At 35.5% G+C, this 14,721-nt stretch overlaps 2 protein-coding genes and 1 pseudogene across 2 annotated transcripts; 2 read left to right on the forward strand and 1 right to left on the reverse strand.

Moving 5' to 3' along the window:
* The first annotated feature begins 1,750 nt into the window (after positions 1-1,750).
* Positions 1,751-3,120, forward strand: LOC110820869 (nuclear transcription factor Y subunit B-3 pseudogene; annotated as a pseudogene).
* Positions 3,121-4,668: 1,548 nt separating this feature from the next.
* LOC110820728 (RNA-binding (RRM/RBD/RNP motifs) family protein) lies at positions 4,669-8,669 on the reverse strand. The gene is made up of 3 exons (XM_022050305.2): positions 8,488-8,669; positions 5,878-8,382; positions 4,669-5,038 (listed from the first exon to the last, which is right to left on the reverse strand). The coding sequence occupies exon 2, from the start codon at positions 8,281-8,283 to the stop codon at positions 6,094-6,096; it is 2,190 nt and encodes a 729-aa protein (XP_021905997.2). The 5' UTR covers positions 8,284-8,382; positions 8,488-8,669; the 3' UTR covers positions 4,669-5,038; positions 5,878-6,093.
* A 3,408-nt stretch (positions 8,670-12,077) lies between these two features.
* On the forward strand, positions 12,078-12,926 carry LOC110820727 (uncharacterized). Its single transcript, XM_022050304.2, has one exon. The coding sequence runs from the start codon at positions 12,185-12,187 to the stop codon at positions 12,827-12,829; it is 645 nt and encodes a 214-aa protein (XP_021905996.1). The 5' UTR covers positions 12,078-12,184; the 3' UTR covers positions 12,830-12,926.
* Positions 12,927-14,721: the final 1,795 nt, after the last annotated feature.

Genomic DNA, 14,721 nt, shown 5'->3' on the forward strand with positions numbered 1-14,721 from the left:
ACAATAAAATTAAATAAAAAAGAAAACTATATTCTATTTTAAACCTATGCTTTACATAAATCATAATTTTTTATCTTATAATAAATACAAATTAATTAAGATAAATCCAAAAACCGGGTAGGTGAGATTAGTTAGGCATCATTTCTAATGCAATTACTGTTTTACCATTGCTAATCAACTTTTAATCGTTCATGAACCTTCCCATTTAATCATATCATATCATATATATATATATATATATATATTACAATATCAAAGAAAGTTTTAAAAGTGACAAATAAAAGAAAATCTTAAAAATATCAAAATATAAAAAAAAATCTTCATACTAAAAACAAAAACTATGCTCCACTAAAGTAGTGGCGCACTCAATTCAATTGACCTTCAAGTCATGAGAAGCACACATGCACACACACACACACACACACACAACACAATATTTATATATATATATATATATATGTATGTCTGTATACACACACACATATACACACTTTTATATATACACATGCACTACAAGGGGTTAAAAAATGTTTTTTAATTAGAGACTTTAGTATGAATTTATGGCATATATAATTTACTTATTGTTCAAGATATTTTTTTTTTTTTTTACAATTTCTTACGATTGAGTTGAATGGGTACAAAATAATCATCCCATATGATAAGTCCCTAAAATATTATAATATATATATATATATATATAAGCTAATCACAATCAAGTGGGTTGGCTGTTTTCATTACTCGAAATTAAAAGATTAAATTTTATTTACAACAAGAGTCTAAGCTTTAATTATTATTAATTAATCAAAGTTTTTGGATTGTCTTCCCTTCTTAAATTATCTTAAAATATATACTTACGCCGACATTTGATAATTATAATCAAAATATTAACCAAACTTAATAGTTTAATTGGTCGTCATTAGTCAGCCTTAATATTGTTTTAAGGGGGGAGAGGGGGAGAGACATTCTTAAACTATACAATCACGAAAGAAGATATTTGTGAAAGGTCGTGACCCAATTAGACCTTTAAGGCTATTTTTACTTAACTTTATACATATTCCATATAATTAATAATTAATTCTATTATTATTAATATAATATTATTATTTAATTATTAAAATACATACATTTTTATTTAAAGAATATTACTGTAAACTAATACATAAAATAAGTTAGCCCATTAATTTAATTTTTTTTAAGGGTATGTGGAAAAGACATTGCACATGGTAGAAATTTATTTGACTAATTTTTGGCAACATTGTTTTTTACATGACTTGTATTGATCTTAGTGTTTATTGTTAAATTTATTACAAAATAATCAATTAATATTAAATAATTGCAATATATTAATTTAAAATAATGTCTTCAATTAAAATTCATTAGTCATTTTATTATAAAGTATACTTTTTATTTGTTTTGAGATAAAATAAGAATAGAATTTAAAAGTCTAAATAATAATTATTTTTACAGTCATTAAACTATTTTGTTAAAAATATAATAATTAAAATAATAGAAATTATATTAAGGAACGTAATATATTTTTTTTCCTAATTACCCGTTAATTCTTTTGCAATTTTTAAAAAATGGAATGCCGAACACGTGCCAGATACCAAATCAACGGTTCAGACAAGCCAGCGAACAAACAATCGGGTGGTCCAAAACCCGTCCTTGTAAAGTCGCACTTATCGATAAACAACGGTTAATAATCATCCACGTGGCCGAAGATTACCGTTTTTAAAAGCCTTGATCCAACGGATCCAACTCACTCGCTCCCAAATCTACCTTCCTCCTCCTCTCCCTCTCTCTGATTTCCATTCCTTGTAAACTCGCCAATCAAAACTCAAAAGAAAACTCTCCTGTTTTGAATTTCTTAACGCGTTACTTCCTTCACTCTTCTCCATTTTCATCGCAGAAAGCAAGAATTTTCACGGACGTTCCAATTCATTTTCGCAGCTAAAGCATTTGTTTTCAAACGTTCTGTAAACTAAAATTGAAAGTTCGTTACCTACCTTTGTTCCTCTGTAAACTAAAACGGGAATCAAAACCTTCCATTTTCAGCTTCTCTCTGGTAATTCTTCACCGTGCGTAGTCATATACTGTATTATTAATATAATTAAGTTTTGGCAGTTGAAGTTTCACGAAAGGAGCTCAAAATCCAAATTATCCATATCGCTGTGAGGCTCAAAAGGCAAGGGAGAGAGTTATAAGAATGGCGGACTCGGACAACGAATCGGGAGAAGCGAGAGGGAAGAACGCGGGAAACAGCGAGCTGTCGCCGAGGGAGCAAGACCGGTTCCTGCCGATAGCCAACGTTAGCAGAATCATGAAGAAGGCGCTTCCCGCCAACGCCAAAATCTCTAAAGACGCGAAGGAAACAGTGCAGGAGTGCGTGTCGGAGTTCATCAGTTTCATCACCGGCGAGGCTTCCGACAAGTGCCAGAGGGAGAAGAGGAAGACGATCAACGGCGACGATCTGCTGTGGGCGATGACCACCTTGGGATTCGAAGACTACGTCGAACCCCTCAAGATTTACCTGCAGAGATTCAGGGAGATGGAAGGCGAGAAGACTGCTGGGGTGCGTGACAAGGACGCGCCGCCCGGTGGTTTCGCTGCGGATGGTGGCGGCGGAAGTACTAGCAGTGCGATGTATGAGATGATGATGGGCGGACACGTGTACGGTTCTGGCGGGTTTCATCAGGTGGCTGTTAGTGGTGGCGGCGGCGTTGTGTTGGGGAAGGGTAGTGGTGGGCCCGGACCTAGCTTGGGTAGGCCCAGATAGTAGTACTGATGAATTTTCCGGGACACGTGTACGGATGTGGTATGTTGACCGATGGGATGGGTCCTACTGGGCCTGGGCTGGAGTTAGTTGGATAGGCTGTTGATTTTCACACTTTTTTTGTTCTTGGGGTTAATTTAAAGTGGGGGTAGTTTTAGGAAGACATAATCATATTTTTAAATGGGGTTTTCTGTGAATTAGTGGATGTTTAAAAAAAAAAATTAAGAAAGTATATGAGTTGTGAATAGCTGCGTGTGACTGATTAGTCTAGGGTTTAATTTAATGTTCATGATTACTGTGTTATACACAGGGTATACACTTATAATAAATTATTATTATTATTACTATTGTTACATTTTTTTTCTATATCGATATTATTATTAATTTTTTTTAAAAAAATATATATTAACATTGTCGTGGCAAAGTTGAAATGAAACCAGTAGGGTTAAATTTTTGTTTATATAATTCTTAAACTACAATTTTATATGATTAAATATCCCCAAAAAAAAAAAAATGTTGAAGACGACAAATCTTTTAAATTCTCACTGTTGAATGAACATCGTGGGAATTAGGATAAACAACATCAGGGATTTCACTAAATTAAAGCTAAGACACCAAACAAGCCAAATCTCCTGATATCACTAAAAAATGGAAGTAGCAGTTCAATTGGCAATTTCAGTTGCAGAGAATTACCAATCGCAACTTTGCTATAAAAAGAGGAAAGAGGTGGCATTGTCTAATTCACTTCTTTACCTTCCAACTCCCTCGGTCACTACGAATGTTCCCGATCAGTGGCAATAGACGCGTCTATTTATTTATCTCTTAACTCAAACAAGAGATATGTTTGAAAAAGAATCTTAAGAGGACCTAGAAATAAGAACAGTAATCCGCTTCCTTCCGTGGAGGCCGAGCCATTAGTGAGAGAGAACACTATGAAAAGAGAATTAGAATTCTAGTTTTTTCATCAGGACCTAGGGAATCTTAAGTAGACAGTTTCCAGAGAGCCATAGGCCATGACAGATCTAACATTCAAAACAGGAAAAAGGAGAAAAATCATAACTATCAAAATGCATATGCCAGTTCAAACCAGGTGGTCCTAAAAGAATTCTGGTTTTTCTAAGTTTCTGATGAGAAAAGAGAAAAACGAAAACAGAGGAAGTCAAATAAAAAATGGAGGATAAAGGACTTGTCCTGCCTTTAGATTCATTTTCCACACTCCACCTACTCAATGCTCATAGATATAATACGTCTAGTTAGGATACAATTTGTCATGTTTGAATTACCACTAACCCTTGCTTCGACTTTTTGATAGTAACAATTCAACTCCTACCCTAAAAGGTAGGTTTTAATTGTTACCATCAAAGAACCAAAAGGTGAATACAGTGATACCTCAATTACAACAAAGTAGTGTTCTAACCATACATATTACTACTAAAGTGAAAATCAAATATAAGAATTTGTTAGGAATTAATAAGAAAGAAACCAGCATGACCATATCATGCCTCCAATTCCTGGTTTGAGCTAGGTGCACCAACACAAATTATTTGACTCTAATGTTCTAAACGCAAATCTGATGTTCTAAGCACAAAAGGGTCGGCAAATTCTTAACCATCAAGAAGAAAATGCAAGAAAAATATGGGGGCAAAAAACCACTGAGAAAACAAAGTTCTGTATTATAAAGAACATCTGTAAACAATGTCCAATATATACAAGTAAATCTCTGTACAATTCTCAGAGCCTAACTAGCTGAGCTGCAATGAACAGGTTAGGTTTTCTACATAAGGTTTTCTACATCCCCTTCACAAAAGAATAAAACAAAAGAAAACAAAAAAGATTCGCATGGTTAACATTGTGGTATACTCAAAGCTAAACAGCAAAAAAAAGAGGGGCTGCAATGATACAACAACTAGCCAATAAAAACAAGGCACATCAGCAACATCCTCTGTGCTAAATCCTATTACATCACATTCAAAAGGTAAGTGCTAAAATATTCTACCACATCTCAGAAGACTTCAGCAATGTCAAGCCATAATATCATCCACAACATTGGTTTCATCAAGTCTTAATTAACCAAAACACAAATTGAAGGAAGTCTAAAAACTTAAAAGCAAAAAGTTCCACTTCTACATCACTGGGAGCTGCCACAGGGGAATCACCATCTAATATTCTCTCTCACACAACATAAGGTTGGAAGTCCTCTTCATTTCCTATGAACACGTGGCTCTGCCGAACAGCACTGACAATCAAGATGAACTACCCTTCAAGCTATTGATAAAACAAACAAATGTTACATAGCATTAGCAATTCAGTTCTTCAAGGCAATTAACAGAAAGCAACAGCAGCCTCTACTTATAAAGGAAAAGTTAAAATTTTAACCGCAAGGAGAGTATCAAAAACAATAATAATAGTTTATATCAATAACATCCTTGCTAATTTCGCCGCATCAGATAACATGCACAATATTAAAAGTTCTGGCACAACACGGGACGCCAGAGATATGCTAAAGTACCCATCACAAAAATTCAAGGCTTATTATTATTCACAGAATAGGGCCATGTGTTCATTTCAGTATGAATATCATGCCTGCATAAACTCTAACTTTCAATATTTGACCAAGAAAGATCCATATTATTCTTTTTTATTTGCAAGATAATATATTAGGTTAACAATTTTCTTGACTAGTATATTATTTGCCAGTGTCCGCATAATAAAATTGGCGAATCTGACCTAAATATTGTCTTCATAAATTTATCTAGTACTTCAATCAATTCTGAGAAAGGTTTATTTTTCCCATCACCTTTGATAGAAAATGGCAGCAAATGCAGTACTTCAGGAAGGAAGGAACAAACAAGGAATTGTTGGGTGATGTTATCTCTGCCTCATGTAAATAAAAATTCAAATCGAGATGTAGTTATCTTGACATTATAAGGTGACATAAGTGGAATCTGTATAATGGTTCAAAAAGTCATCCTAGACGACCTAAGCTATGTACAACAATAATAGCAACAAACCTGATATATTCATAACACAATTCATGCAAAACTATCCACTGATATTCTCTCATAATAGGTTAACAGAATCAACCAAAAATAAAAGTAAAATACCTCTTTTCTATGAAAATCAAGCCACAGTCTGGTGAAAGAAGCAATCCATAAATTGCAGGCAAATGCAGTGAGAACTGGCGTTCAAGAAATTGAGGACCCAAAACCACCACTTGAAAGAGAATCTAAATGAGCATGATGAACCTAAAGTGTGGCTATAATAAAAATCTCTGTCTCTTCTTTAGAATAAATTTCTGGAATAGCAGTATCAGGCAATAGTTACTCTGAGGTAAGCCTTCTCCTCTTCCCATAATCAGCATCCCTTGACCTTGAGCGATGCTCTTCCTCTTGAGATAATCGTGACTTACTGTGCGTCCTTGATGATCGTCCCCTGTCCCACTCATCATCATGTTCTGGTTCACGGTCCCGGTATCTATGATGATCTGCATATCTCTCTCTGTCTTCCCTATAACGATCTTTTTCCCTGTCCCTATCCCGTTCCCTATCACGGTCACGGTCGCGGTCTCGAGAACGTTCCCGTTCTCTATCACGCTCCCTATCACGTTCTCGACCAGTGTCCCTGTCATCACGATGTCTTCTCTCTGACCAATCATGATCATGACCTGTATCTTTCTCTCTTGACATTCCCCTCTCATACCCTGGATCTCTATCTTCTCGGTACCTTCTCTCAGAAGAACCAGACCAGTCCCTTTCTGAAGCTCTATCTTTTTCCTTCATGGGATTTTGCCAACCTCTGTCATGACTCACCTCACCATACTGGTGATCAGATGCCGCTTCCTCTCCATAGCTAGACTCCCCAGCTCTGCCACCACCATGCTCCTCACCACCCCACCCTCCCATGCTAGGATCTGACCACATTCCCATATTAGGCCCTCCTTCAACACCACTAGTGGGCATCATTCCCATTCCATTCATTGGCATCCCTCTTCCAAAAAATGCTGGATTTACATGAGGGGCTACCCCCGGTAAACCAACACCTCCAACAGGTGGGAAAGAAGATAAAATCCCAGAAAATGGGGGTGTCGGGGCACCAGGAAAGCCCCCATAACTGCCCATTCTTCCCATAGGTCCTCCAAAAGCTGGATCAAAACCCTGACCCATCATCGATTGAGGATGCATAAGAGGAGGCGTTGCACCCATGCCCTGTCCAAAGCCACCTCCACCATTACCCATAATACCTCTTCCACCCATTCCACCACCCCTATTCCTCATTGGACCAACTGGTCCTCTATTTCCCATCCCCTGAGCATTTCCTCTCCCCCAATTCCCCCTCCCATAACCTCTATTATTCTCTCCGCCTTGATAATTTGCCCCAGTAGTTATGTTACTCCCACTAGTTTTATTTGCAGTTTCATTAGGCCCTCCTCTCCTATTTTGTGAAAGTCCAGCCTGTGCCATCTGTTGATTCCTATTCACTTGGGCCTCTCCCATTCTTTTCACGCTATATGGTGATGCAAATGCAACAACACATGGCCTGCCATTAAACACATGCCCATTCATACCCTCCTTACAAGCTGTTGCTGCGCCAGGGTCATAAAATTCAACCTGGCAATAACCTTTTGATTTCCCACTAGCCTTCTCATCGAAAAACTTTACCTCCTTCACTGACCCGTACTTGCACAACTCTCCCTCCAGTTCTGCATCAGTTGTCCACCAGTGCAAATCGCCCACAAAGAGTATCGTCCCTCCACCACCACCACCTGCACTGCTTCCAGCAGCAGGAACAGAAGCAGATGCAGATGCAGATGCAGATGCAGCAGCAGCAACGCCAGGAGCAGTGGGACCACCTCCACCACCAACAATGCCACTACCATTTCCGACCATCGTCCCACTGCCACTTCCAACACCATTCACATTCCCTGCACCTTGTCTTAACAGCCCCTCAGAGCTCCCCACAACATGTGGCTGTTGAGAGACACCTTGAACACCACCTACACTAACACTATTATTGGCACTATGAGCCTCCATTTCATTCACCCTATTTGAAGCCTGCCCCAATTCAACCCTAAGACCACCTCCACTTCCACCACCCACTCCACCTACAGGCCCGCCAGGTCCCTTCCCAGCCATCTCACCCCCTCTAAACCCCTGACCCTCATATCCACCGGGAACTCTTGCTACTCCAGCACCACCACCGCTGGCTCCGCCAATCCCACTGGCAGCACTCTCACCACCTACCCCCGGTATAGAAACACCAGGCTCCGGCACCAACGGTGACTCAACTCTATTGGTCATATTACTATTTTTCTTTTCTTCCTCCTCATTTCTAAACCCTAATGTATCATTCTTTCTCAAAGATTGGAGAAACCCTTCTCCAACATTAACATCATTGTAAAGATCCTCATAATCATCATCTTCTTCACCGAGAAACCCCTCATCCGCAACGGCCGAGATCGCCTCATTTCGATGAAACTGATCCATCTGATCCCCTCCCTCACCCTCGTTCATCCTCCTCCTTTCCCTCCCCTCCTTCTCCTCTGTCCCCTTTTCCTCTGTTTCCCTTCGTTTTCACTCGTTTCTAAAGGCTAGATATGATACAAAGGCGTTCTAGAAATCAAAAGTAAGCAACATGACGTTCTATCGAAGTAAAGAAAGAAACAAACAGGAACGAACATAAAGGAAGACCTCGGGGGAAGGGTTCACGGATCTTACCGGCAAACGACGAAGAGTGTTATGGACCGCAGAGGGAGAGCCGAAGAGAAGACAACGAAACCCTAATCTGGAATGTTTGCGAGATAATTGTGAATTTCTAGCGGGTTTCCTTCTCTTTTCCTTGTGCGTGTACAACCTACTAATTATCAATCCAGCGGCTGTATTCTCTAACGTGCGCTGGGTGCATGCTGCGCACAACCCTTTATTTCCTTGCTTCGTCCTTGATGGAGGAGGTCTAGGCGTAAAAAATGGGCGTAGAAAGCCTTGTTTTGTTTGACCAGAAAGCCCAGTTTGATTGCCCGACCCGACCCATGTATCCTGCTTTTTAATTAACTTCAGTAATATTTTAATTTCTTAGTTTTTTATTATTAGTTTCTACTAATTCTATTGAATTTATTATTAATTTTAATATTTTTATCATTTATTTTATTAATAAAATTATTATTATTTATTTATTTTTAACAAACTAAAAATAATTGGATCGGTCAATCTTAATCTATTTTACCAATTGCAATGGTTCGAATTAGGCATTTACTAAGTCAGACAGGAGCTAGGTAGATAGCATCCTCATTTTGATACTTGAATAGAATAATAATATATATAAAATAATAACAAATTATAATATTTAAAAAGTTAATTATAATAAATAATAGCTATACACGATAACAAATATACAATTCACCAATTAATAATTATAAATTAAAAAAATTTAATTATTAATGGTATGCAAAAAAATCTCAAATTATTATGTGTTTCTATTTTCTTAAGCAATATGGTCTTATTGAGTTGTTTTTTACGTTATAAGATTACTTCTTCGTGATTTGTTCAAATACGTGTTAAAATCAATGAACGAGTTTATAAAAAGAAACTACGACATTGGTTTCAGATAATTAAACAATTTAACTTACCTTTTAATATTTACCACAAAAAAATATTGAATATTTAGCTAAAATGTTTACTTTTATAGCAAACTTAATATACACCATAACATTTATTTTAACAAAAGTATGAGCTTGATTATATTATCAAATTATTTTTATATTACAAATTGTTCGATGTTGAAAGTGGTCTGGAATCCAAAAATTATTCATCTAAGTATTGCAACTTAAATGGAGCATGACTTATGCATTAAGGGGGTTTGTAGAGTAATAACTTTGATACACAAGTTAGTTAAAAAAATAAATAAAAATAAATATGTAGTAAAAACTTAAAAAAAATATATGAAATGTATAGTTAAAGGTCATACACCAATATAAACCATGGCTAACATAATATTGGCATATGGGATCAACTTGTTTATCAATTATTGATAGATTTAGAACAAAGTTCAAATATCTTTATTAATTTGTTGTACTATAAAGCTTTACTAATAGGTTGTGTTATACGGGTGTTCATAATGTTTACGAATTTATGTACCTTAAAATATGAGTTTTCGTCTTGAAGAGACAATGCTTAAGAGACAAGGTTATTTGTACACGAGTTGCATTTATGAAGGCATAGGTACAAAATGAGTTATTTAGTTTGTGAGATAAGAACGTGACAAAAAAATAGTATCGATGCATATTCAATGTTCAATGATTTAATAAAGTTATACATAATTCACAATAATATTTTTTTTATAATTCAGATTGAGCATGTAGAATAAAAATTCATTCAAATTGGTATCTCCCTATTAATAGCCTCAAACATTGTTTACATCATGTGGCGTATACTCTTAATATTTTTTATCAAACAATATTTTAAAAATAAAAACAAAAAAATTTTATTTTCTCATTCTTTTTTTTTTCTAAAATTTTATATTATTTTATTTTATTCGTCTGCTCTCAAAATATTAAAATAACTAATAAAAAAATTTAAAAAATAAAAATAAATTTTTAATCGTAATCTTATCAATAATTCTTTCTAAAAACTTATATGTTTTGTTGTTATATCCTCAAAAACAAAAGTTTTGTCTGAAACTAAATTTTTTTACTATATTTTTAGCTTCAACATAAACCTAATATTCAAAAATATTCTTAAATTATAAATATCTATCATAGATCAACTACTTTATTATAAAATAAAAAATTTAAATATAAGAAACTTTTTTCAATATTCTAAATAAAAAACTCTAACGACTGAACTCAAATAACATGGAAGCTCTAAGTCTAGATATCTCAATTATCAACAACTTATATTAGGAAAAAACAATAACCATAGACTTCTCTAACCTCCAAGCCTTGTTCTTTATCTCATTTCATGCTCAGTTAAAAAGAATATATCATCCTTCACCTCTTATTGATCTCACCAAACAAAATGTATTTAGTACACCCTCACCTATTGTGACTCCAAATTGACGAGTTAATCCAAAATGAAGTAATATACCATGTTATTAAAGTTTATATTGACGGTGATACAAAAATAATAGGTTTACATAACAGTGTTAAGTATTTTTACACGATATTTATTTTCATACGAAAAAAACAAATAATTTATAAAGAAAATTTTATCAAGAGATGAGAATTGAGATAAAAAGAAAATTGTTGAGGTTTGTCGTATGAGATAAATGGGACGTGAATCACATTGTGTTTCGTCTTTTGAATCATAAAAATTTACAACTTTGTAAAAACTCTATATCATTAGTATTTATGAACTCAGGCAAAATTTTGCTTTAAAAGTATACATATACATATGTGTTTTTCTTTTATTCTATAAATCTATTTTTTAATTTTATTTGAAAACCAAAATGAGGATCAAACCTAGAAGGGAGATAAGCCCCATCCAATTTTTATTTTAACTCAAAAGCATTAAAACAAATATTTGACAAAAACACAAAGAAGTCAAATTTTTGTTGCTTTCTTGGGCCAGACTCCAAAAGGAAAAGGCCTAGCCCGTTGGAAGCGCTCTAAACCATCTGTCCTAAACGACGCCGTTTAGGGAAGGGGTTCTAAAATTCTCTTCCTCCCCTTTGGTACTTAAACGATTTTTGGAACATGCGATCGATTAAAAATTATATAAATTAATTTGAAAAGACTTAAAAGAGTAGAATGGGGAATAATTTATTTATGTTATTTAATAAAAATAATTATTTATTAATTCAGCATTAATATAGTATAGACTTAAAAAACAAAAGCAATGGGTGGACCTTATTATTTATTAAAATAAAAACTCTTATATTTTACTTTTTCTGTTTTTTTTTTTTTATAAATTATTTTTTAAGGTTATAAGCTACCAAAATGTACATGGAAACAAGTGGTAAGCTTTGGAATACCTTCTATCTATATTTAAAATTAAAATTATTCTTTTGCAAATACAAAGCAACTTTATATATATATCATTTGATTATATGAATATTTTGAATACTAATTTTTAACGTTACTAAACTATTCTAATAATTATAGAAGTTTAATGTTTATTTTAAGATTTTGTTTAAAAAATTCACTGTAACTGGAAGCAGCCGGTCAAATACTGCCAAGTAACGGCTACTTTACTTGCTATAACCGGTTACCCCTTAATACCCCACAATTCTAACGGTCACATTTCCCAATCAACGAACATCACCCAACAGAAATCACAACGTTTAGCCTTCAAATTCTTCCTTATATCAATCTCTCCTCCATTAAAACCAGAACCAGAAACCTCAACACAAACTCACTCGTCTTCTTCTCCTCGTTATTTCACAGTTTACTGGGCCTTGATATAGCAGTAAGCGGAGAGGATGGATAGGCTCGTAATACTAGTTTCCATGTTTGTTTTCTGCCTTTCCATTTCCGCTTCGGTTCAAGCCGATAATGCTCCTAGTCCGTCGCCGATACCCTCTAGAAAAATAACTCCGGCGGCTTCTCCGACGACTCCTCCAACAACTTCTCAACCACCCACTTCCCATTCTCCAGCAACATCGCCGCCATCTGCTTCGCCAACTATTTCTCCAGCAACGCCGCCTCCTCCTGCAGCAACTCCAGCACCAACTCCTGCAAAAACTCCGTCTACCGCCCCGCTCCCATCTCCAGAAACAACTCCGGCCGCCGCTCCCACACCTACTGTGACTTCCCCGTCTCCGTCCTCTTCCCCGACATCCCCTCCAACGGCGGAAACTCCAGCAATCACTCCGGTCGGGGCCCCACCAGCAACAGCAGAAGGTCCGGCTGTTGTGGCCACGCCTGAGATGTCTCCATCCGACGGCGTTCCACCGCCTATTGTCTTCCCGTCGACTGGCACTCCTCCTATGTCTCCTGCGGCATCAAACTTGGCGCCCGAAACGGTTCAGGGTCCGGTTAGCGACGAGTCGGGTTCAAGGTCCGCATACGAGGCCCGAACCGCTTTATGCTGGTTATTGGGCATTGGAGCCGCTTTAGTTATTTAGAATTTTTTAAAATTAATTTAAATCTCTCGCCTTTTCATTTAAACACGTTGTATGATAATTTTGAATTAAGTATTAATTTATTTTTGCTTTTAATTAATTTTATTTTTTAATTTGGCGTAATTAGCATTTTTAAATTACAAAAATAGTTAATTTAAAAAACCAAAAATGAGAAAATAATTACCCGTTTATTTATTTATTTATATTGTGAGCACTAGAGAGAGATCTGATCAATAATGCTTCGTATTTTTCGTTCTTATCCATTTTGGATTATTATTTCCACGTCGGAAATTGATAAATTTAGGTAATAAATATTTATTTTATGCAGTCCAATATGTTTCTCTATATATAAAAAAAACCCCTCCCAACTTTATAAAATTTATTTAATTTAGCTTTTATGTTACGTATATTAATTTTTAATTTTTAATTTATTTAATTATGATTTTGTATTTTGAATATTTATTTACATATTCATATTTAGGAATAACATATACAACTATTACAAAATAAACCAGTAATTAATTATGTAAGATAAGTTTTTTTTTGTCCAAAAATTCAGATTAAAAAATATAATAAAATTGTAAATATTAAACTGAGAGATTAGTAAAATTTAAAAAGTATTTATAAACCAGTAATTAATTATGTAAGATAAGTTTTTTTTTGTCCAAAAATTCAGATTAAAAAATATAATAAAATTGTAAATATTAAACTGAGAGATTAATAAAATTTTAAAAGTATTTATAATATAATTCTTTAAGTTACCAAAAATAAAATGGCCATGTCATATGTAACACCTTAAATTAATTTTTAGTAATTTAAGATTTTATTATAAATATAATTTCTTAATTTTTTAATTTTTTTTAATTTTAATTGAGAGTGAAAATGAAATAAAATTAATGAAAGATTAAATTGAAAATAATTTTGGGAAAAATGTGTCAAAATTTAGATTTTAAAGATATTTTTGAAAGAAAAATAAAAAATCATGGGTCAAAATGCAATTTAGAGAAGTTTCGCCACATCAGACGCCCGGTCAGCAGGTCCGATGAATCAGGACGCGTCGCGTGGCAGCATATACTGATGCGGTACCACGCGGGCGATTTGCGTGTCCGCGATCGAACGACCCAGATTCGTTCCAGCGTGCACTGACGACCCAGATGCGTTCCCTCCCCAAATGTGATCGGACGGTCAGATTTGAAAGCGATTGAACAACCCAAATTAGATCGTGATGGACGGTCTAGATTGGATCGTGATGAACGATCCAGATTCACTCCCTATTTAATCGCGATCGGACGGTACAGATCAAACTCGATTGACGGTCCAGATCAAAAGTGGATGGATATAAATAACCCTCATCCACACCAAACCCTAACCCTAGTCGCCAGACCCCCTCGCTAGAGAAGAAGACCCGGCCGCTAGGAAGGAGACCGCCGCCACCCGTTGCCACGCCGGAGCCCTTTCCGATTGCCAAAAAAGGTAAAAAAATCTACTTTTTATTAGAATTCAATTTTAAACACACGCATGGGCAAATCGAAGCAAAAGGACCAACCAATTGGCCAAAAAACATAGACAAAACCCGGTGGCACCACCGTAGGAAATTTTACAAAATTCCTCCGATGAGACCCTTCTCGATTTTCGTTTTACCTGATTTTTTCACCATTGTAATCACCGTTTTCTTCTCTATAGGTTGACCGAAACAAAACATCCAACCGCAACATGAGTCAGAGGAGCCGCCGCACCAGAGAGCTTTGCCACCGGTGAGTTTCAGTTTTTTGTATTTTTTCGGCCAACCGAGCCCCTTAACATGTTTTATCATAGGGATTGATACGAAATCGGCTGAATCCAACCGAAAACAACCAACCCGAGGTGGACCACCGCCGTGAGCGTCGCAGCTATTG

Source organism: Carica papaya, chromosome 4 (assembly GCF_054855325.1).
Source record: "Carica papaya isolate Zhongbai chromosome 4, ASM5485532v1, whole genome shotgun sequence".
Taxonomy (NCBI): domain Eukaryota; kingdom Viridiplantae; phylum Streptophyta; class Magnoliopsida; order Brassicales; family Caricaceae; genus Carica; species Carica papaya.